The 24,011-nt window shown below is 42.9% G+C and overlaps 2 protein-coding genes across 2 annotated transcripts in view; one reads left to right on the plus strand and one right to left on the minus strand.

Moving 5' to 3' along the window:
• LOC132580215 (1,5-anhydro-D-fructose reductase-like) overlaps nucleotides 1-15,600 on the minus strand; it is a 29,686-nt gene extending 14,086 nt beyond the window's left edge. Inside the window, exons 1-2 of the mRNA XM_060250910.1 lie at nucleotides 15,443-15,600; nucleotides 2,080-2,247 (exon numbers count right to left, since the gene is read on the minus strand). Coding sequence (XP_060106893.1) covers nucleotides 2,080-2,247; nucleotides 15,443-15,514 — 240 coding nt within the window. The 5' untranslated portion in view covers nucleotides 15,515-15,600. The remainder of the gene's footprint in view (nucleotides 1-2,079; nucleotides 2,248-15,442) is intronic.
• LOC132580283 (hexokinase-2) overlaps nucleotides 1-24,011 on the plus strand; it is a 388,522-nt gene that overhangs the window by 29,582 nt on the left and 334,929 nt on the right. The window lies entirely within an intron of this gene.

Genomic DNA, 24,011 nt, shown 5'->3' on the forward strand with positions numbered 1-24,011 from the left:
GCAGGTGCACCATGGGGAGAAATGTGGAAAGAGCAAAGGCTGTGGACGGCTGGCTAACTGGCCTTTGGTATCTGATGGCTGCTTCCTAGTTCACATACCCCAACTATTTGGAGGAGAGTTGAAGGAAAGTACTTGGAAGCAGTGTTCCCTCTAAGCTGAATTGGTATGAGCTAGCTCACAAATTTTTAGCCTCCAGCTCACACATTTTTGTCTTAGCTCAGGAAGGAAGACCCCAGAGCACACTAATTTATGCAGTAGCTCACAACTTTAATGCCAGTAGCTCACAAGACTCTGCAGCTTAGAGGGAACATTGCTTGGAAGTAATAGAATGTGGAAGAGATAAAAGTGTGGATTTTTCAGCTATTTGACAAACAGATGCAGGTCGTCTTGCAAGGGAGAAGTTGTGGATATCAGTATCATTCCCTTCACAGAGTGAAAAGCAGCTGGGGAGGGAGTAATGCTGAGAAAACAATGCTGGTGAACAGGCCAAGGAGACCTTTCCTCCCTCTTCTAGTTCTCCAATCAAAACAAAAATAGTCCCATGATATTGTGAGGGGATAAAATATACTCTTAGAAAAACACACAGTGGATGTGGCAATAAAAGTCCTAATGTTGTACCCCAAGAAGGTGGAAAGATAGATAAATGAAACTGACTCTCAGCTACAATTAGCCATTTGGTCAAGTTATCGTTATCAGAGAAGCCAAGATGGACTGGTTTGAATTTCACTGCATGACACCTTAGCCCAGGGGTGCTTAATGTAAGAGCCACATAGAATAAACATCACATGTTTAAGAGCTGCAAGACATGAACATCAGATGTTTGAGGGAGCCAGGGAAGGAGGGAGGAAGGCAAATAGATGGGGAAGGTGGAAAGAAAGCAACTTTAACTTTAAATGTATTCTCCAAGTTGTCAGCTGGCTTGGCTTGGAGCAGTGGGAGAAGATACAAGTTCCTTCTCCAAGCCAGCCAATGGGGTGGTGGGGGCTTTTGAGAGCCACACAATATGTGCAAAACAGCCACATGTGGCTCCTGAGCCTCAGTTTGCCCCCTCTTCTTCTGAGGTGATTGATCAAAAAACAGGCCTGAAGGAAAACCTTTAAGCCTGCAATCCAATTAGGTGGAAAAGAAAATTCTCAGGATACAGGAGAATCCATATCAGTGTTAACTTGGTTTGGAGTTCTGTATCAACACTCTGAAAATGGGTAGACGGCCAAAGATGCTGAATCTTGAACCCATTTCTCAGATAGGAATGCTTTAGGCTCTTGTGTGAGGATTCGCTCATAATGTACCTTTTGATTCTTTCCTTAGTATTTTGATTGTAATGCTCTGTCTATTAATTTGTTCCCAGTCGGCAGTACTTTCTGTGATTTATGTGTAGTTGCCTGAATGTTCTTTTACTAAAGATTCTATGAAGAATCTCACTCATGTTAGCCAGCTGTGTGGTTAAACTGACCAAGTGCTTCAGTGTTTAAAAATCACAGCTATAGTAGGTACAGAGGAACAGGGAGACAGAGAAGGTGGTATATGGCCCATAGATCTCCTTTTCTTTCTTCTCTTTTTTTAAGCACCCCAGACACCTGGTATTCCAGAAAACCAAGGAATAACAAGGGGAAATTCTCTTGATGGTGGTAGCTTCTGCCAGGGTAAGGGACTCCTTAGTGGGGGGAGGGGTTGAAGTAAACAGTTTTTAAAGCACAACTGCTCCTTCTGGGCTGTCAGCAAATCTAAGTGCATGGGGCTAGGGACCAAATGTGCAATTTTAACACATGTGACTGAATATCTTAAGTAATTTGGGCCTCAATCACAAGGGAATCCTTCTTCAAATAGAACAAATATGCCTGGTTTTCCTCTCAAATTATTCCCAGTCAAACAGCTCTGCAGCATATATTACAGGTTCCCACAGACCAGACCAACCAGAATGCTTGTTTGCTACTCCACCAGCCCATTTCCACCAATTTGCTCTGTTCTCTTCATAATCTGAAAGATCAACTGACAAGTCAGCTCCTCCAAGCACAGTGCATACATGAATGCCATGGCAAAAGCAAATCTTCATATCCATTTTTTAAAAAGTCAGCTTACCTTGCTAACAATGAAAAGGTCTTCCCTCTTCACTTGACCCTTCTTCAGAGCCTTCTCAATAGCTTCACCATATTCTTTCTCATTCTCATAAAGAGGAGCAAGGTCAATGTGCCGATAGCCACATTCGAGTGCCTGTTCAACAGCTTTTGGAATGTTTTCTGGAAGAGACTGAAATGAACAGAAGGCCCACCCCCCAGTTGGCATTCATTAGAGCAGTGATGGTACAGTAGAGAGTCATAAAGCTACCCTATACTGAGTCAGACCATTGACAGATAGTATCATCTACTATACCTGGAAGTAGCTCTTCAAGGTTTCAAGTTGACAATCCCATGATCTGTTACCTGATGCGTTTTGTGTGTGTGTGTGAGAGGGGTATTTTTGCATTGGGTGTGTGCATGCGCACACGTGCCTGTTCCTGGAAGTCAAGGCAACCTCTGGTGACCCCTATTGGGGCATGGAGGACATTCAGAGAAGTAGCTTGATAGTCTGCCTCTGCCTCCCGACCTTGGTATTCTTTGGAAGTCTCCCATCCAAACTACTTGCTAAATTAGCTTCTGGGATCTGATGAGGTTGGGCTTGCCTAAACTATCCAGGTGAGGCCATCTGTCACTTGATGCTTTTGATAGGAGATTGAACCGAGGAACTTCTGTATACAAAGCAGATGCTCTTCCACTGAACCACATTCCTACCCTTTTCTAATCCTGAAAGAGATTATGTATCCATATATCAGAAACCAGTCTCCACTGAAGTGCTTGGAAGGAGGGATGAAATAAAGGTTTCCAGTTCCCCTCTCCAAGTTACGTGATTGTCATAAAGAATATTTCTGAAGATGAAAACCATAACATAAGTTTGTAGTACAAGTGCATCACAACTTGCCAAATTATTCCGCAGCCAGCACAGAAGCCAAGTAACACTAAAGCAAGACTAGATGTAAATTCAGAATGTGACACTGTTGCATATACACAACCATTCTTAAAGCGACATAGTACGTCTAGTACCTGCCTGATGCATTCCGATTGCTGATGCTTTTCAATAGCTAGTGCAGTGCATCAGTAACTGGTCAAGGCAAAATTTCAGGAGGAATGTATTTTTTCATTCATGTTTGAGTGGAGAGGAATATTTGCCCCCTGTTCCCAGTTTCCCAAGATTTGCGGCTCTGGTTGCTTCTGGTGATAATATATATATATTAATGCCAAAAGACTTAGCTTTCCAAGATGAAGCCTTAAGCTTCAGCCTTATTTTGAATATGAAATTTCCCCTTTAGAATTCAAGACCTTTAAACTAGGCAGGTTTGAGTTGCTTTCATTTTGGCAGGTGTCAGCTCATCACAGGAAGCTCCAGCCAGGCTGTGGCAAGCAACTCAGTTAATCTGTTGGTTTATTTGCTCTGGGGCCCAGATGCAAAAGGAGCTCAGGGCCTCTGAGTAATGCAACACCCTGGCACACTTTGAAGTTTCTCAGCTGCCAAGCCCCTAGGCTTTGTGCTGCACCTGCAAGAAAGGTGACACAAACACCACAATATAATAAGACACATTGATCAGAATCTACGGAGGAGGAATTCTGAATAGGACAACCTGTATTGTTAACAGATTTTAAAAAGTTTTCTTTTGAATGTTAAACCTAGAGAACATGCATTATTGTTTTGAGAAAGTTTAACTGCAAATGCTGAGGACTAAATTATCAGCATGCAAGACGAATGTTGTAGCAGTGCATCATGATCTTTCCCCATGCGAGGCAAGCCTCCTGCTGCATTTTATCTGGAAAAAATGTTTATATGTGCTGTATCAAATGACATGGTGGGCCTTGCCGTAACTACAACCTTAGTGGGCCTCTCACAGTCTCTTGTCACTTAACAGATTGAGTCAAACCCTGTAAACAAACAGCTGGTTGGGCCAAGGGGTCCTTCCTGAAGGATCAGAACAGCTGCAGCTCTACCATTAATATGAGCTATAAGCACCACCTAGAGAGCAGAGCCATGCTTCCCTCTTTCTGGGTGGGCATTTGCTGTTTAGCCTGGAATTGCCCCAGTGATTTTTTTCATTCATATTGCTTTACAGACAATTCAGGTCAGCTGGTTGTAATCCTGTTTTTTTCTGTGTGGCTGTTCCATTTTTCAGACTTCTTTTGTGAACATCTTTTTGTCTTTACTTAAAATGCAACTGTAGAAAACCACTATGTGGCAAGTTAAAACAAGTTACAAGTTGTAGTATCAGTTTAAGTCTATGCAGCACAATGGGTTTTACACAAACTATCCAGCAAACTACCAAAATATTAAGAATTGAAGCTCTGCTGAGGTTTCTTCCTTTCAAGTGATTTGCAGCAGCATGTATTAAAGAGTAGTGATTATTGGCTTGCTATAAAGTAAAACTTTGAAACCTAGTGGAATGGGAGACTAACTTTAGAAGAGAGCTGGTTTGGTTTTGTGAAATAGCACTGAAGATAGATTTTTTTTTTAAGAAGAGCTAAAGGTCTAAGATCATAGAGTGGAAAAAGTTATTTTGAGCTTGACTTTTACGGAGAAGGAAAGAGGAGGGAGGTAGCAGCAGGCAAGGAATGTGTGAGGCTGACACCAGAGAGAGAAGAGAAATGATTCAAATGGTACAGGACATACAAGTCAACGTTACTAGGATCTCATTATTGTATGTGAATAAGAAGTTACAGGTTTAGAATGGGGGACCAGCACAATACAAAGAGGGATGTTGGAATAACTGCTCTAATTCTGCTTCCTGACTGAGGAAAGGGCATTCTTCAGCATAACATCAATCTCTATAAGAAATTTCAGTTCTGTGTATTTCATGCTGTTTGGTTCCTGTATGTGCTGAATAGTACGGTATTCATGATGCCTTCAAAATCTTTGAGTAAAACATCTAAGGAAGAGGTTCCATCTTGAAACAGAAAGATTACCAGACTCCCGTTATCATTATGTGCTTAATATATTTGTACATCAATGTATGAAACTTCTATTTTGTTCTTTGTTCTTTTATACATAATTTTGGTCTACATGAATTTGTGCAGTGTTACATTTTAGCATATATAATTTTGGCCTAAATATATTTGTGCAATGGTGCATTTTAGTGTTTTGTGTTTCTGTGGTAGTGCTGGATGTGTTTCTGTGGTAGTGCTGGATGTGCCTTTGGGTCAGGATAAAAATTGGCAGCGGATCTGATTCGTGTTTTGCAAGCCAGCTATATGGTCCAATTAACTTGCCATTCAGGGATGGGCTTGGGCTGGCAAAAACAGCTGTTACATCACAGAAAGCTGGCGCCTGTGTCTCCATGGTCTGGCCCTGATAACGCTGCACAGTGAGTGCTGCTAGCCCTGTGGAACAATGCAGGCTTTGAGTGAAGCGTGGGGGTCTTTGCTCTGTATTGGTGGCTCAAATGCCTGCAATGTGAGAGAGGCTTCTGGGGTTGGTGATGTCGCCAGGGGCGTAGGAGGATGTTGAGGTCTCATTCTGTAAACACACGAGAGGCTGTTTTCTGTTTGGAAATTGGCCTGTCTAACCCACAGGTTATGCTTGGTGGAGATGGAAATAAGTGGAATCTGTGCTGACAAACTTCCCAGGGACTAAGGATCCAGCTCCTAAAGGATGGTTCAAGTGGGAATGGGAGAATTTCTCTTAACAACACTCATGAGAAACACAGCCATGGGTTACAGTTTACACTGGAGATACATCCTGGTAACAATTTATATTGAAGCAGTAAATGGCTCACCTTGAGGTATTTAGCCCTTTAATGCTGGCAGTCATCATCTTGCAGAAACTAATTTACAAAGTTCTTCACACAGAGACTTGCTTTCATGACAGCCTTGTGAAGTAGGCCACAATTCAGTGTGTTTTAAGGTGTGGAAATGAAACTGAGAGTTGAAGGTTTCCTAGCTGGCTTGCGACTACATCACATGCAGCACTCTCTGCGACCTCATAAGGATCATGCACTGTACTTGTCAGCCTGGCCTGGGGTTGCACCCACAAAAATATGTTTTTCTCTCCTGTTGTTTACAGGCTGAAGCTTATTCTGGGGATCATACACATAATATCATCCTGTAATCACTTTCCAGGTTTTCTCCATTACATACTTTTTCAGAAACCTGGCTTTTCTGAAAGAACATGATCCAAGTATATTGCCTGGATGGGGGTGTGCATTTCTGAATGCCCCATCTCCATCAGCACCAGTTTCCTTCCATCAGCCCTTGATGGAAACCTACTAGAGCTTTTGATTTTTTTAAAAAAGTATTGCTATAGTGCTAAAATATTATAGCACTGTAGCAATTTCCAAAATAAGTCCTCTGGTGCCACAGCATGGAAAAAATGTAGAGGAAATGGCAGCTGATGGAGGAGAGTGTACATAATAAAACTCCAGTGTGGACACTTAATTGCCAAAGCTAACATCTGTGCATTTACAGCACCAATGAATGCAGAACAGATAATCCTCCCCAGGTGAAAGCAGCATGCATGCAGCTTAACTGTGACATACCTAAAAATATTGTCTACCTCCCTTCCGATGACTTGGGAGACAGAAACCATTAGTGGATTCTTTAAATAAAGGCTCAATTGTTTTAAATGACTTTTTGCTGTCAAGTTGCAGCCAACTTATGGCGACCCCGCCCCCCCCCCCCCCCCGGGGTTTTAATGCAAGAGAGGTTCAGAAGTGGCTTGCCATTGCCTGGCTCTGCATAGCAACTCTGGTATTGCTTGAAGGGCTTTGTCAATTTAGCTGCCATGATTTCTTTCTCAAGCATGGCAGCAGGGGGGATGACAATCCTTTTTCTCTCTTGCCATTTTTTTCCCTGAAAAAGCCCCCCCCCCGTTATTATTTTACCCTCACTGTGGAAAAATTACAGGTCCCTGTATGCCTTTAGGGTGTTCCTCTATTGGTAAAGCCCTGCTTTGTATGCTTTACCTGATCCATATCGCTGTATAATGCATGCACTGTTTGATTAAAATAATTACTTAGCCCTGAAGTTTCCAAACCTTCCATCTGGACTCAATTAATTTTGGGCTTGGCCTGAGGAAGAGATGTTCACAGCATGTCCATCAAGCGAATGACTTCTTAATCAGGAATGTAATTTCGTTATAGAGCCAGTGGCAGCCATTTTGAAAAGTTAAACAATGCACCATTTTCTATGATTCACATACAAATATAAGTAGAATTCCCTAGTTGCTGCTAAGGGAAAATGATACTGTTTATTTTTCAAAAGGTTTGAATTTATGTTATCTGCGTATTAAATAAAAGATTAATCACATCTTATATTTGATTTAAAATGGCTTATCTGTGATCTCTCTCACACCATTGGCAATGTTCAAAAGCAAGACACAGAAAACTAACAGCCAGCTCAGCACCTGATTGAGCAGAAAACAATCCTGCCAAGGTCAGAAGGGCTTACTTTCAGGTACGTCTATATAGGATTGCAGCTTGCCCACACTCCCCCCCCCATTCCCCATGTCTTTCTATAAAAATAAAAAATATGCATTGGCTTGAATGCCAATTCTGATTTTAAAAAGGGCTGTCGTAAGGTTGCCAGCCTCCAGGTGAGGCAGGTGAGGCTTTTGCAACTGATCTCCAGAAACCAAAGATCAGCTTTCCTGGAGAGACTGGTGGTTTGAAGGGTGGATTCTATGGCATTGTACCATGTTGAAGCCCCTCTCCTTCTCAAACCCTACCCTCTCCAGGTTCTACACCCAACACAGGTATTTTCCAACACAGATCTGGCAACCCTAAGAAGAGGAACCATGAGGCATTAGCCTTGTCCATGTTGCAGTTAACACACAATCATCCTGTATTTTTATGCATACATCTTTTGGTAAAAAACAGCCGACATGCATTCACTTTGCAATGGAATCCAGGGACCAGTACCTGGATAAATGTGGGGTTAGAAATACATGTTCAGAAGTGCATGCACTGTGTGGCAGTGGTATAGCTTGAATGAAATGGGACTAATATACTCCCAGGTAGTGTAAAGAAGGAACCAGGTTGAAGACTGTTGGCTTCTCTATTTTCATGTTGTCTTGAATTTGACTTTATAATTTTTGAATGGATAAAAGTTCCCTGCTTCTTAGAAGGTGGTCTGGGACTTTCCAAAGCCCATTTATGTGTGTTCTTTCCAAGATGTCATTCATCACTAGGGGGAGTATGCAGGCTAAGCTGTATCCATGAAGTTTAAAAAAGTATCAGTTTAACATCTTTAACATGCCAAGCCAACATCTAGAGTTGCCAGCTCTGGATGTTGCCAAGGGTTGGGAAATTCCTGGAAATTTGGGGGTGTAACTTGGGGAAGGTGGAGCTTGGAACCTCAGCAGAGTATAATGTTATATAGTCCACCCTGCAAATCAGCTGTTTGCTCCAGGATTATTATTTTTTTTTGGGGGGGGGGGACAGATTGGAGGGCCATACAGATGGAGGGCCATACAGTTTGGAGGAGAGGTTGAAAGGAGGAGCCTGACTCCCGCTGGGCCCCACCGTAGCTATGGGCCTGCTTGGAGATCTTGTAAATTCAGGAGATCTCCAGGTCCCACCTGGAGGCTGGTAACCCTAGGATTTTTAATAACTATGATTTCTATATCAGAATATTTTAAGCTGAATTTTTACAAAAACAAAATAATGTTTAAGTCCAAGCACTTTTCTTAAATAACAGTGCAATCTTAAAAACACTTTCCTGGAAGTAATCCTAATTGAATAAGCCTTAGAAGGATTTTGAATACACTTGAGTATTTATATTCATTCATTCATTCACTCATTCATTCAATCAAATTTATATCCCACCCTCCCCTGATGGGTTCATGATTGTACTGTAACTTCTATACAGTACCTTGTCCCTCTTTTAGCACCTTGCTATATTTCCTGATAAATGGGTATATTTCCTCCCTGGGCTACAAACATATGGGTAAAAATGATCTGAAACAATCCACCCTGAGCTAGAAGGAATCTTCAATAGGCAGAGCTAAGTGGGTTAGGATTTGGAACATTGTCTCCTAGAAGGAGACACCAAATGCACCTTGTGAAAAACCAGAAATATTCCTATTCTGCAAATAAGATTTTATTCTGTAAATGGAAACTGCTGGGTCACATTCTCTTTTTAATCTGCATTTAGAACATTTTTGTAGGTGAGGCAAATTAGCACACCCATTGCTCCCTTCCCCCCAGCTCTGGTACTTTGCCTGACATTAGATTTGAACTAGGGACTTCCCAGTTCACTCTGGATATTCTTGACCCAAGCAGTATGAGATTCAGCATTTTGTTTTCATATTATTTTTCATATTTAAATCCCACCATCCCTGTCATTTACCTGCCCAAATCCCACAGAGGCCCAAAAGGGTCAGCAGCAAAACTGACTTTTCTTCACATATTCTTGCAATGGTTCCCAAAAGGAAAAAAACACAGAACTGCACTGCTGGGCCCACTTCTTTTCACATCATAAACTGGGGTTGCCAACCTCCAACTGACACCAGGAGATCTCCCACTTTCACAATGGATCTCCAGACGACCAAGACCAGTTCCCCTGGGGAAAATGGCTGCTAAGGAGGGAAGACTCCATGGCATTACACCCTGCTGAGGCCCACTCCTCCTCAAACCCCACCCTCCCCAGGCTCCACCCCCCAAAGCTCCAAGTATTTCTCTACTCAGAGCTGGCAACCTTATCATTTACAGTCCTGGAAGGAGCTGCTGTGGCTGGACTCACAGCAGTCAGGGGGAAAACCATTATTAGGGGAGCAGGTAAATAAAATTTCAATCTGTGTTGTAAGACTTTTTTTTAAATTTCAAAATAAGTTTTTTGATGTAAAGTATGTACAAAATAACAAATATAAGGAACTTAAACTATATGTGGGACTGAAACATAGTACAGGAAAATCAGCAACAGTCTAATGCTATAAACAAACGCCAGGATTATACAGGTGGTTGTAAGACTTTTAACACCATGACTGAAAGCTGGGGAAGAGAACAAGGGGAAGAATATTTCTCTCCCACTCCCCCTTGGAGGCATCCTTGGCAGCACAGCATTGGCACGCTTTCTCTCCTCCTAGCCTCCGAACGTCTGACCCTAGTCACTGCTTATTTGCTAGTCTGTGTGCTAAGCGGACAGGAGATCTGGTTTCAGTTACAGATTTCAGAGCATGAGTGAATTTGTTTTGTTGTTTTTGTCCTCAAGAAGTCATGCTGCAAGCCGGGTTTACGCCAACTGGAAGAAATTTGTTTTTGCATAAACAAAAGGAAATTGGTTTTCTGGCGAGAGAGAAAGGCAGGACTGACTCTGACGTGGATTGAACTGGGCTGGGAGTCAGGACTTCATAGACAGAGTGCATTGAAAAACCTCTTCAGCCTGGGCCCTGTTCCCAACTCTGCAACAGAGCGTGCTCTCTGTGCCACAAAGCACCATGGGTAAGCCAGAGTCAAGTCGGGTGAGGGCCACTCCCTCCTTCAGGCTTCACACTGGCGGCCCCATCTTCTGAACTGGCAGGGGAAGACTTGATGGTGAATTAAAATGGCAGATTCTTCATGCCATGAAAGGCAGCAATGTTTACTTCTAAAATGGTGCTTATGGGGCCAAGCAAAAGGGGAACATGATGAATGAGACAAGCTGAATCTGCCCCTTTCTCCTGGCTTTCATCACTTCAACCCTTCCCTGCTGGACTCGCAGCTTAGCTGAGGATAAAAACACCTGGGTGGATCTTAGCATTGCCAACTGGGAGATCCCTGGAGATTTGGGGGTGCAGCCTGGGGTGGGTGGAATTTGTGGAGGGAAGGGAGCTCAACAGACTTGTGATGCTTAAGGTTGCCAGCCTCCAGGAGGGACCTGGGGATCCCCTGGAATACAGCTCACTTCCAGACTTCAGAGATCAGTTCCCTTGGACCAATTTTGCACTAGACCTTTAATTTTGGTTTGGCCCTGTCCTCAAGCTGACATTCTACAATAAAATCATAAAATCATAGAGTCATAGAGTTAGTTTCTCTGATTCTATTATTCTACTGCAGAATGTCAGTTTGGGGACAAGGCTAAACCAGGATTAAAAGGTCTAGTGCGAAATTGGAGAAAATGGCTGCTTTGGAGGGTGGACTCAATGGCCTTGTACCCATTGAGTCCCCTGTCTTCCCCAGGCTTCATCCCAAATCTCCAGGAGTTTCCTAACACAGAGCTGGTAACCCTGCCCCCTCATTCCCTACCAGTGGCCCAGGGGGAACTAGCAAGTCTAGTGTAATTCCCTACCACTTCACTCATTGGAGCAACACAAACCTGCTGCATCTGCATCCCCACTCTGTAGTGAATCTTGCCCACCACTGGGGATACTGTGGGCTCTGTCCTGGCTGTCCAAAAGCAGCAATGGCAGTAAATGGACTGGCACTGGGAGCTCCAGGCAGCATAGCATCACAGTCCCTGGCTTCAGGCCCGTAGTTCCAAAGCAAGCCCCCTCGAGTTAGTTGGGGTCACAGGCAGGACACAGCTTCTTACCCAAAGGGGAAGCATATGGTATTAAACGCATTGGCTTTTCAACTCAGTCACGTGTGGATAGTTTTGTTATATATTTGCTTTGCACTGTTGCATATGCACAGAAGATTGAGTAGGATATTCCCTCAATAATGTTCCTTGATCTGGGGTCCATTCCACAGCCTCCTAGCTATTCTATGGTGCCCTCTGCCATCTATGGCCTGTTCCCTTTTTCTATTCAGCTAACAGGGTCCAGACCAAAAGGTAGAACAGATGCTCTGATTGCCCCAGAATTCAGGTACAGCTTGGCTGTGTAAGAGTTAATGACTGAATGGGCCAGTCTGTGAGAAAAGAAAGAGCAGATTGTTCCAGTTCATACTATCTTCTCATTTTTCCATTTCCTACCTTGCCCCGAAGGCACTTCCTGCCTGTTCAGGGTGGGTTAAGATTTCAACTAGCAAAATTCCCCAAAAAATAACAAGGCAATGGCATTAGCAGAGTGTTTTCTATTTCCTTTGTCTGACTGTTTAGCCAATGTAACCTTCCCACCTGGCAGAATCTAGCACTTCTGGCCAGGAACGAAACAAAGCCTTCAGGGCAAGGTGGTGGTAGAAAGTACCATCAAGTCACAGCCTAACAGAAGCCCCATATGGTTTTCAAGGCAAGAAATGAACAGAGATGGCTTGCCGTGACTCCCTCTGCATAGCAACCCTGGACTTCTTTGGTGATCTCCCAACTAAATACTAACCAGGGCAAAATCTACTTACTATCATCATTATAACATCAGGCTATTATAACATCAGGCTAGCCTGGGTCATACAGGTCAGGGCCCTCAGGGCAAGGTAGTGACTGGAAAAAAGATTGCACAGCCTGGGACAGATCACCAGCTTCCCCTGTACTCCTCCCTCATGCTGAGCCACGGAGATGTAGGAATTAACAAACTGGGCTCAACATTTGCTCAAGGAACAAAAATGATTTCTTCCTAGTTTTCTGGGTTGGGACTAGTATTCCCAATGTTTAGGTGGGGCCTGGAGTTGTCCTGAAATTACAACTCTTCTCTAAACTACAGAGGTCAATTCTCCTGGAGAAAATGGCAGCGTCAGAGCACAGACTCTATGGTATCACATAGATTCTAGGTGAAATCCTTCCCCATTTTCCCCCTTCCACAGGCACTACCCCTAAATATCCAGGAATTTCCCTGGCCAGAGTTGGAAGCCCAAACTCTTCTAGGCCTAGAAAAACCAGACTTTTCTTTTGTGTACCACAATTTTAGACTGACTGGAATGCATATAATGTGAAGGAACACAAAGTAGGGTTACCAGGTCCGACTCAAGAAATATCCGGGGACTTTGGGGTGGAACCAGGAGACTTTGGGGGTGGAGCTGGGAGCAAGGGTGTGACAAGCACAAGGGAATTCCAAAGGGAATTCTGGCCATCACATTTAAAGGGACCGTGCTCCTTTTAAATGCCTTCCCTTCATTTGGAATAATGAAAGATGGGGCACCTTCTTTTGGGGCTCATAGACCCCCCAGTCCAACCTTTTTGAAATGTGACAGATTTTTTGAGGAGAGGCACCACATACTATGCTGAAAATTTGGTGCTTCTACCTCAAAAATCAGCCCCTCCAGATACCTACAGATCAAGTTTCCACTATACTCTATGAGAATTGGTCTCCATAGGGAATAATGGCGTGCCCGGCAGATATTTCCCTCCCCACTTTCTGATGATCCTGAAGCAGGGGGAGGGCCTCCAAACTGGGGATCCCATGCTTCCACCTGGGGATTGGCAACCCTAACACAAAGGCCTTATCACAGCACTGAAGTCCTTCCTGGAATAGACAAGAAATCTCTAGATCAAGCTTTAAAACTTAGAAGCAGTCATGTGCATGGCACATGAATGGTAATGGGGGAGGGTGCCCAAGGCTGATGTGCTGTCTTATACCAACCATGTGCATAGCCTACAAGCCATGGCTATGTGTGAACAAGGCTATTATATAAGAACACAGTATGAGTAAATAAATAGCACAGTGGAAATTCAAACAGTAAATGGAAAACCAAAAATGGATGGTTACATAAGGAGAGGCCTGCTGGATCACATCCCAAGGGCCTGCCTCCTCTAGCATCCTGTTTGCAGAAGTGGCAAGCCAGATGCATCTGGAAAAACCCCAAGCAGGGCCTGAAGGAAAACCTTCTGAGGTTCTCCTTCCACATCATCTGGTGTTCAGATGACATTTCCTCTAAACATGGAGGTTCTGTTTGGCTGTTCTAGCTAATAGCCATTGATCAACCTATCCTCCATAAAAGGTTGTTATATATTTTAAGCCATTTAAGGTACTACCATTATTTCTTGTGGCAGTGAATTCTAAATATTAATTATACATTTTTTCTGCCCTGGGACTCCTGTCAACACACTTCATTTGGCGACAACGTGCCAAAGTTATGAGGTGAAACATGTCTCTGTCCACCTTCTCCACAACAAGCATGAGTTGTATAAACCTCTAACCTGCCCCCGGTTTCTTTTCCACCCCTGAATTAGAAAACCCTAGTTATTTTAACCTTTCTTTGCAGGGAAGGTGCTTCAGCCACCATCTGAGGCTGTTTCCACACAGTGGATTTCCTTCAACATGGCTCACAAATGGGCGCAGGGTCTTTGGAAACATTGTTGGGATGCTGTTCCCCGTCTCTGAACTTCTTATGGCCCTCTGTGATTTCTCAGGGCATGCTCCAATTATTATGGAACCATCAGAGTCAAAACAGTCCACAGTATGGATGGAGAGATCTAGATTTTCTAAACCTCTTTGCATACATCCAGGGAATTTTCCATCCTGATCCCCTCAAGCCTACCATTTTTCTTCCTACAGGGGCATTTTGCCAGCTTTTACCAATAATTAATACTAGGTATTTTACTATAACATTTCAATGATGTACCTACTGATTTTTTTTTTTAAGTTAGCAAAAAGCTGTCTAGAAGCATGTGGAAGGGAAACAGGAGGGATCAGGATGAAAGAATGGGGAATCACCAGATATAGATGCGTTGCTCCTATTGCAAACATTTCTGCATTTGTGGCAGCAATGCTTCCACAATGGGGAATCAAATGTGTATGTAACCACCCCAGCTACCATCTTCCGTATTTTTCCCAGCTCTGCAAGAATTATTTCACTACTTATGGGAATGGAAGTTGCGTAGGGGTGTATTCCCAGGACATCTTCCTTTTTTTGCAATTTTTGGAATAACTCATTCATATATCACAATACACAATGTGAAAATAACTGCTTGGCACTGAGGACTACTGGGGTTCCAGCATCCTTGGAGGGTAGACCCATTATATGCTAATTATAAAAACACAGGGTTGGTCTATTTTTTTCAGGGCAAAGGTGAGGCCCTCTGAATATAGTCGAACATATTCTTATCTCCCACCAGACTGAAAGTACACACATTGAATACTGAAGATACAAACTGTCTCCAAAAGAGAATTCATTGCAAGCATACCTTTGAAACCAAATAGGCAAAAAGCTGCTAATGGAAGGGGTGTGCTGGACCGAGAAAATGGCATGTAGGATACTCAGTTGCTCCTTGCTTGATCATTTATACCATCATGGCATGCACATCCATGTAATATGTAGTTTGGCCCAATAAGGCCAGAATGCTGTAGAGTCCCAAAATGGGTTCAAAAATTTTGTGTTCTTGTCAGCATCTGACATCCATGTGTCATTCACACATTATATAGCTTTTGGGTCCAACTCATTCCTTCTCTGCTACCAATATCTCCCCTCTCCCGCACATCTCTTGAGCATAACGACAGCATCGAATCTTTCCGGTCAGAGATTGACACGGGAGAAGCTGTTGAAAAATGTGCCTCCCCTCTCGCGCTCCGTTTCCTAGAGCAGATAGCAAAGAAAGAGAGATACAAACAGACAGAGTGCAAGGAAGCTAAACAAAGTGCTTACCAGCCAGGTCCCCAGGCCAAGCTGAGGCATCTTATGCCCAGAGGGCAGGGTAAGACAAGGAATGGAAGACATCCTGGACTCTTCAGGAAAAGCTTGGTATAACTTTGCTTCAGCCCTTCACCATTCCAATGGCTGGGTATTTATGCATTATCAACACACCAGAAGTCTTGCCCACAAGTTAAGAGACACCCCCATGCTGCCGAATCATTGGCCGCGTTATTAGCCAATAGGAAGGCTAGAGAGGGAAACTTTTTATATAAGATCCAGACAAAGAAGTCCCACCCTTGAATCAATATGAAGAAATCCAAAACCCTTCTGCCAACATCTAATCAGAGTACTCCTTTAGGCTGTTTGGCGGGTGACAGTGATGGGTGACAAATCGGATTTGGGGGCCCTGTGAAATTCCCTGAGAGCCTAAAATGTGTGTGAACACAAAGGGGCTGTCTTGCAAAACCAGGTTTAAATTGTTTTAGAAAAATGATTCACAGGAACAGGAAAGCAAGCAGAATCACAGGACAAAAAAACAAACAAAAGTTTGAGAGGTCAGGGGTGGAGGAGCAGGGAAGAGTGAGGAGGGGGAATTAAGCATGGCCAGAATACAAAGACTTAAAGGCTCAAGTGGAGAATCAGTAGGATTATGGTAAGCAAAGGAAAGTATTTTTGTCCTAACGTGCAAACCGTGTTCATAGGACTAGTGTGGCCATTTCAAACATGTGGAGTGGGAAACAGGATTGTGGCACCAGGCCATGCCTTCTGCCCACTTTATCAGCTATTTTTGCATAGCCAGGGGTTGTTGTGTATACTGCCAATTTGTGCAGAAGGTAGCACTGGCTGCAGAATGTCCAGGTAAGCTCAGCTTTTATTAAAAACAAACAGGTTTCTTGTCCTTATGGGTGCAATGATAGGCCTTAAAGTATGTGGGCAACTCTAAAAGAAATCAGAAGCTAGAGTAGTTTTGGCATGAGAAGTCAGGAGTAACCCCTCAGTGACCTGCACAGCTCCCTACTAATGATTAGCAGAAGATGATTCATTATTTTAGTTTTAAAACAATTTTTATTGGTAACATATGGTAATAAATCTATTTCTTACATCTTTAATAACTTCTTTTATCTATCCCAGATATTACTTTCTACCCACCCCTCCCCCCATTACTTGACCCCCGCCGGTGTTATTTACTTAAAATGCTAATATTTAAAGGTACCCTTAACTATTAAAACAAAAAATTATATACTACTTCTTTCTAAAACTTAATCATTATCAAAAATTGTCCAATGTCCTTTTATTTTCCACTCTTTTTCTACATATCTTCTAAACTTTTTCCACTTTGTCTTAAAAACTTCTAAATCATAGTCCCTTAATATTCTTGTTAATATGTCCATTTCACTCCATGTCATAACTTTTATAATCCAATCACATTTCTCTGGTATTTTTTCTTGTTTCCACAACTGCGCATATAATGTCCTAGCAGCTGAAAGCAAGTACCAAATTACAGTTCTATCTTCTTTTGGAAATTTTTCCATTTGTAATCCCACGAAAAAGTCTCTGCAGCTTTCTTAAATTCATATCCCAAGATCTTAGAAATTTCCTGCTGAATCATCTGCCAATACTTTTTTGCTCTTTCACAAGTCCGCCATATGGTAGAAAGAACCTTCATGTTTTTTTACATTTCCAACATCTGTCTGGCATCTTATTGTTCATCTTTGCCAATTTTTTAGGAGTCATATACCATCTGTACATCATTTTAAAACAGTTCTCTTTAATACTATGACACGTCGAAAGCTTCATAGAATTCTTCCACAAGTATTCCCAAGTTTCCATCTGTATTTCTTTATTTACATTAATTGCCCATTTAATCATTTGAGATTTCACTACTTCATCCTCCGTAGACCATTTTAAAAGTAATTTATACATTTTTGAAATTAATTTTTCATTGTCTCCAAGCAGAACTTTTTCCATTTGTTTGCTCTTTTCTTATTCCTTCAGTTTTGATATCATTTTCCACCAAGCTCTTTATTTGTTGTATTTGGAACCAATCATATTTATTATTCAACTCTTCAGCAGTTTTCAATTCTATTTTGCCACTTTGTATTTTGAATAATTACGTATTTTTCGGACCATATGGGGGGGAAAGTGTGTGCGTCTTATGGAGCGAAGGTACCTTCCTCCGGGGGGGGGGGATCCGTTGCCTCCGCCAGGATTGCTCCCTCTGCTCTCCGATCCCAGCGCTTGCTTTAAGCATCAGAGCTGGAGCCAGGCAGACAGGCACGGAGGAAGCACCCGCCTCCTCCGCAAACCCAGTGCTTCGCGAGCGCCGGCTGTGGAGGGGGCGCTGGGATCAGAGAGCGGAGGGAGCGATCCTGGCGCTTGCTGTAAGCGTCAGAGCTGGAGCCAGGCAGACAGGCACGGAGGAAGCACCCGCCTCCTCCGCAAACCCAGTGCTTCGCGAGCGCCGGCTGTGGAGGGGGCGCTGGGATCAGAGAGCGGAGGGAGCGATCCTGGCGCTTGCTGTAAGCGTCAGAGCTGGAGCCAGGCAGACAGGCACGGAGGAAGCAAGCTTCCCTCTCCGCAGCCGGCACTCGCGAAGCGCTGGGTTTGCGGTGGGGGCAGCATGGAGCGATCCCAGCGCTTGCTGGAAGAAGCTGGAGCCAGGCAGGCGCGGGGGAAGCGCTGGGATCGGAGGCGGAGGCAGCGGATCGTCCCCCAGGAGGAAGGTGCGTCCTATGGTCCGGAGTGCCTTATGGTCCAAAAAATACGGTAATTATATGACAACCACTTTTCTTCACCTATCTCAGCCGTTATTTTTATTACTTCAGCTGGCACTATCCATAACGGTCTTCTCTCATCTCCATATTTCTTATATTTCATCCATGTATTTAGCAAATTATTTCTTATATAATGGTGAGAGAAAAAACTGTCCATCTTCTTTTTTCCATGATACAAATACGCGTGCCAGCCAAATTTATTTCCGTGACCTTCCAGCACTAAGAGTTTTTTGTTTAACAGCGTTATCCATTCTTTTATCCACACTAAACAAACTGGTTCCTGATATAATTTTAAATTCGGTAGTTGAAATCCACCTCTCTCTTTTGTATCTGTCAAAATTTTCGTTTTTTTCGGTTTCTTCCCAGCCCACACAAATTCTGAAATTTTTCTTCACCATTTATCAAATTATTTACTATCTTTCACAATGGGAGTAGTGTGAAACAAATACATTATTCTTGGTAGAATATTCATTTTAATTGCAGCTATTCTACCCAGCAATGACAAATTAAGTTTATTCCATTTTAACATAGCTTCATCCATTTTACACCATAGCTTCTCATAATTATTTTTAAACAGATCAATATTCTTCATTGTTATCTCCACACCCAAATACTTTACCTTGGAGGTAACTTCACAGTCCTTTAGTCTCTGTAATTCTTGTTGCTTATTTATTTGCATATTTTTACATAGAAGTTTTGATTTTTCTTTATTAATACAAAGTCCCGCCAACTCCCCATATTCTTGTATTTTAGTTAACAACAAAGGTGTGACTTGTATAGGGTTTTCATTTATAAACATTATATCATCTGCAAATGCTCTGTATTTGTAAGTAAATCCTTTTATTTTTAATCCTTCTATTTCTTTATCTTCTTGGATCTGCATCAACAATATTTCAAGAGTCATTATAAACAACAATGGGGAAAGCGGACAACCTTGTCTTGTACCTTTGCTAATTATCATATCTTCTGTAAGATCTGCATTTATACATAGCTTTGCACATTGTTCAGTGTATATTGCTTTTATCATTCTTATAAAGCTTTCTCCCAGCTCCATTTTCTCCATTACTGCAAACATAAAGTCCCAGTTTAAATTGCCAAATGCTTTCTCTGCATCCGCAAAGAATAATGCTACTTCCTTTTCTGGATGTCTTTCATAATATTCTACAATATTTACAGCAGTTCTAATATTGTCTCTTATTTGCCTTTTGGGAAGAAATCCCACTTGATCTTCTTTTATAAAATGTATCAAATGTTGTTTAAGCCGTTCTGCCAAGATTCTTGTATATATTTTATAGTAATTGTTTAATAGCGAAATTGGTCTGTAATTTTTAACATTCATGACATCTCTATCTTCCTTTGGTATCAACGAAATAACAGCTTCCTTCCATGTGTTTGGTATTTTCCCTTTCATTCTTATCATGTTCATCAACTTCTGCAATTTCGGTATTAACTCATCTTTAAAGGTTTTAAAATATTTAGCTGTATATCCGTCTGGCCCACGTGCCTTTCCATTTTTCATTGCATTAATTGCTGCTTCAATTTCTATTTTTTCAATTGGATCATTCAAAACTTTTTGCATATTTTCTGTTAAAGGTTCTATTTTTATCTTTTGTAGATACTCATCCATCTTTTCTTTATTTATTTTAACACCTTTAAACAACTTGGCATAATACTTAAAAAATTCTCTTTTTATTCCCTCTTGACTAACCACCTCTCTTCCATCTACCACAATTTTATTAATAATTTTATTTCCTCTCTTTTTCTTCAGTTGCCAAGCCAAATATTCTCCAGGTTTATTTGCTCCCTCAAAAGATTTCTGCTGCAGTCTTTTCAAATTCCATTCCAATTCTTTATTTAACGAATGTCTCATTTGCGTTTGTAATATTGTAATTTCCCTTATAATTTTCTTTTTCCCTGGCCTTTTTCTCAACTCCCCTTCTTTTTTCTTTATTTCATTTTGAATGTCCAACAACTGTTTTTCTTTTGTTCTCTTCTCTTTATTATTCAAAGTAATCAATATTCCTCTCATTACTGCTTTATAGGCATCCCAGACTGTCTGAAATACTATACCCTTTTTTTCATTCACTTGAAATTAGGCTTCCCAACCCTCCCGCCCTGGCGGGGGACCCCAGGATTTCCAGCCTCTTCCCCCGCTCCCCCAAAAAATGGAAGCGGGGGGAGAGGGGGGAAACGGTGCCAAGGAGCGTGGCCCGGTGAGTGGCAGGGGCGGCGGGACCGCGGTGATTGTCCCGGGCTGGTCGCCCTCTGGCCGCTTTTGGCCTTGCTCCCCCCCCTTCGGCGGCTCCCGCGGGGAGGAGGGGGCGTCTGGGCTGGGCTCCAAGCCCCCTTCAGCCACAGCTGACCGGGCCGGCTGCACGACGTGACACGCAGAGCGTCTTTCCCATTCGGGGCTGGGCTGGTGGGGGCCCGGGGAAAGGCGTTCCTGTCCTCGGCGAGAAGCGCTGTGGCACGCCCCCTCAGGCTTCCAGGGGAAGAGCCGGCGACGCGGCATGAGGAGGAGGCGGCGACCATCTGCACGTGCTCAGAGGAGGCGATTGTCCCAGGCTGGTCACCCTCTGGCTGCTTTTTGCCTTGCTTCCCCCCCCCTTCGGCGGCTCCCGCGGGGAGGAGGGGGCGTCTGGGCTGGGCTCCAAGCCCCCTTCGGCCGCAGCTGACCGGGCCGGCTGCGCGACGTGATGCGCAGCACGTCTTTCCCATTCGGGGCTGGGCTGGTGGGGGCCCGGGGAAAGGCGTTCCTGTCCTCGGCGAGAAGCGCTGCGGCACGCTTCCAGGGGAAGAGCCGGCGACGCAGCACGAGGAGGAGGCGGCGACCGTCTGCACGTGCTCAGAGGAGGTACTGCGCTCGGGGCTGGCTGCAGGGTCTGGGCCGGGGGGGGGCCTCTGCGAGGCTCGAGGTTTAAACCCTTAGCAAGGATTGCGCGGGAGGCCGTCCATGTGAAGGGTCTGCCGGCGAATAGAAACGGGAAAAGAGGCCCGGCAGAGGTTGCGGTTTTGCAAAAAGAACTTGCACGCTTCGCTAGGCGGGGAGGGAGAAATGAGGCTCCCCCCAGCCTTTTGCACAAATTGCACCCGAGGCATCCAGATATTTCCAACAGCAGCCAGGCCCGGGAGGAAGGAAGACTCGAGGAACGTGAAACCGGGAGTTGCAGAAGGTTGCCAATTCTCCCGCCGTAGATTGGGCTATTTTTTAATTGTCTCCCATGCCAGTCGCAGCTTTGGCGCTATGGCGGCCCTTTAAAGTTGTCTGGACCGAGCACCCAAATGGCCAAAATCGACAAGAGCTAGCCCAGGGGTGGCCAAACTTGATGAACTTAAGAGCCACATAGAATAAATGTCAGATGTCTGAGAGCCTCAAGACATGAATGTCAGATGTTCAAGAGTCACAAGATGAGGGAGGGAGGGAGGGAGGAAGAAAAACAGATGGGAAAGGAAAAGAGAGGTGGAAAGAAAGCAGCTTTAACTTTAAATGCATTCTCCAAGTCAGCTGTCAGGGCAGTGAAAGCTTCAAGAGCCACAAAATATGTGTAAAAGAGCCACATGTGGCTCTAGGGTTGCCAATCCCCAGGTGGGGGCAGGGGATCCTCCGGTTTGGAGGCCCTCCCCCTGCTTCAGGGTTGTCAGTAAGCGGGCGGAGGGGAGGGAAATGTCTTCTGGGAACTCTATTATTCTCTATGGAGATTTATTCCCATAGAAAATCATGGAGAATTGATCCACGAGTATCTGGGGCTCTGGGGGGGCTGTATTTTGGGATAGAGGCACCAAATTTTCAGTATAGCATCTAGTGCCTCTCCCCAAAATACCCTCCAAGTTTCAAACAGATTGGACCATGGGGTCCAATTCTATGAATTTCAAAAGAAGGTGCCTATGGAAGGAAGGCATTGAAAAGGTGTGCCGTCCCTTTAAATGTGATGGCCAGAACTCCCTTTGGAGTTTAATTATGCTTGTCACAGCCTTGGTCTTGGCTCCACCCCTAATGTCTCCTGGCTCCACCCCCAAAGTCTCCAGGCTCCACCCCCAAAGTCCCCAGATATTTCTTGAATTGGACTTGGCAACTCTACTTGAAATATTATTTCTACTGCAACAAACCTTCCATCTTTATCTTTAAATACTAATTTCGGCTCCAATTCTTGTTTAATATAGAAAATCACTCCCCTTTTCTTCTGTTCAGCCAATGAATAAAATTCTAGTCCCAATTGTTTATTCCATAAAAATTTGTAAACCTTTTTTTTAATATGCACTTCTTGTAAACAAACTATATTAAAATTTTGCTTTTTAATCCAATGAAACGTTGCCCTTCTTTTTTGTGGTGAATTTAGTCCATTTACATTCCAAGACAATAATTTGTAATCCATCATGGTGCAAATTCTTTATGTTCTTCATAAAATCTACGCAGTTCCTGTGCATTTGTAATTGTGATTCTTTTCCCCTGAAGTTCAAAGCTCAAACCTTCAGGTATTATCCATCTAAACCTCATTTCATTGTCCTGTAATTTTTCTGTCAGCTTTTTGTATGTTCTTCTATCATTTATCACTTGCCTTGGCAACTCCTTCATAATTCTTACTCTGCTGCCTCCCACTATCAATGTCTTTTAAAGTTTTTGTTCATGATCTTTCCCACCATTTCTTTTGTCATATATCTTATGACAACATCTCTTAGTAAACTATTTTTCTTGGCATAGAGTGAGTTCACTCTATACATATAATCATACATATTTTTAGTCTCTTCAGGATCTTCCTCCAAAAATTCTGCAATTATTTTTATTATATATTCTTTCAGGTCACCATCTTCCTTTTCAGATACTCCTCTCAGACGTATCTGAGTCTCCATCAGTTTGCAGTCATGGATTGTCACTTTTTCTTGTATTTTCAACAAGGTGGAGTCATGTACTTTCATTCTCCCTTCTACCTCCTGCACTTTTTTAGATGTTTCCTCTGTCTCATTTCTGAGATCTTCCATATCTTTTTTAATCTCTTCTATAATTTCTTTTTTTGATGCAGTTATCATCTCTCTCATGCCCTTCATCTTTCTGGCCTCCATTGCCTCTAATTGATCCTGCATTTTCTCCATTGAAGTAGCCCTTGTACGGGTTTATTTGTGTTCTGACATTTAAAAACACCGAAAATTTTGATCTCACCAATTTGAAATTTGACTATCAAGTTCAAAAGATTAGAGCTTGCTTTTTACAACAAGCCTAATTTCGCCATCCTCAGAGCTTCCCAGACCAAAATATTAATTTTTAAAGTTTTTAAATCCTTCAAAATGGCGGTTGCAACTTTTTGCTTCTCTCTAAAAAAAATTTTCTTTTAAAGGCTTCTAAAGTCCATTATAATCAATATGTCCAATAGTATTTATCCTCTTATCATCATCTCAATTATTTCCAACAGTTTTTAATGTCCCGAACATTTAAAAAATATTATTTTAATTTTGACCTTCTTGCAATGGCCTCCAATGTTTCTCAGTGTTATTATAATCCTAGAATAGGCTTTTTGTCAGCTACTTCCTGCTTTGCTTGCCACCAAATCTCGTTTACACTGGTAAAGAGATCTCACGATACTTGACGTACTTCCTGTGTTGATTGTATATGCTGCAGGTCTGTGCAGCTCTTTTTTCAAAACTGCAAGTAGACCAAACAATAAATTCCTTTCAACTTTTTAGCTCTGTCCTTTAAATTTACAAAGTCCAAATTTCACCTCTTCCTCCCTTCTTCCAAGCTTTCTAGATTTCCATTTCCCACCTTCTGAATTTATTCTGTTTAACTGTAAATAGTCCCGGAATGAAAGATAGTA

Source organism: Heteronotia binoei, chromosome 12 (genome assembly GCF_032191835.1).
Source record: "Heteronotia binoei isolate CCM8104 ecotype False Entrance Well chromosome 12, APGP_CSIRO_Hbin_v1, whole genome shotgun sequence".
Classification (NCBI taxonomy): Eukaryota; Metazoa; Chordata; class Lepidosauria; order Squamata; family Gekkonidae; genus Heteronotia; species Heteronotia binoei.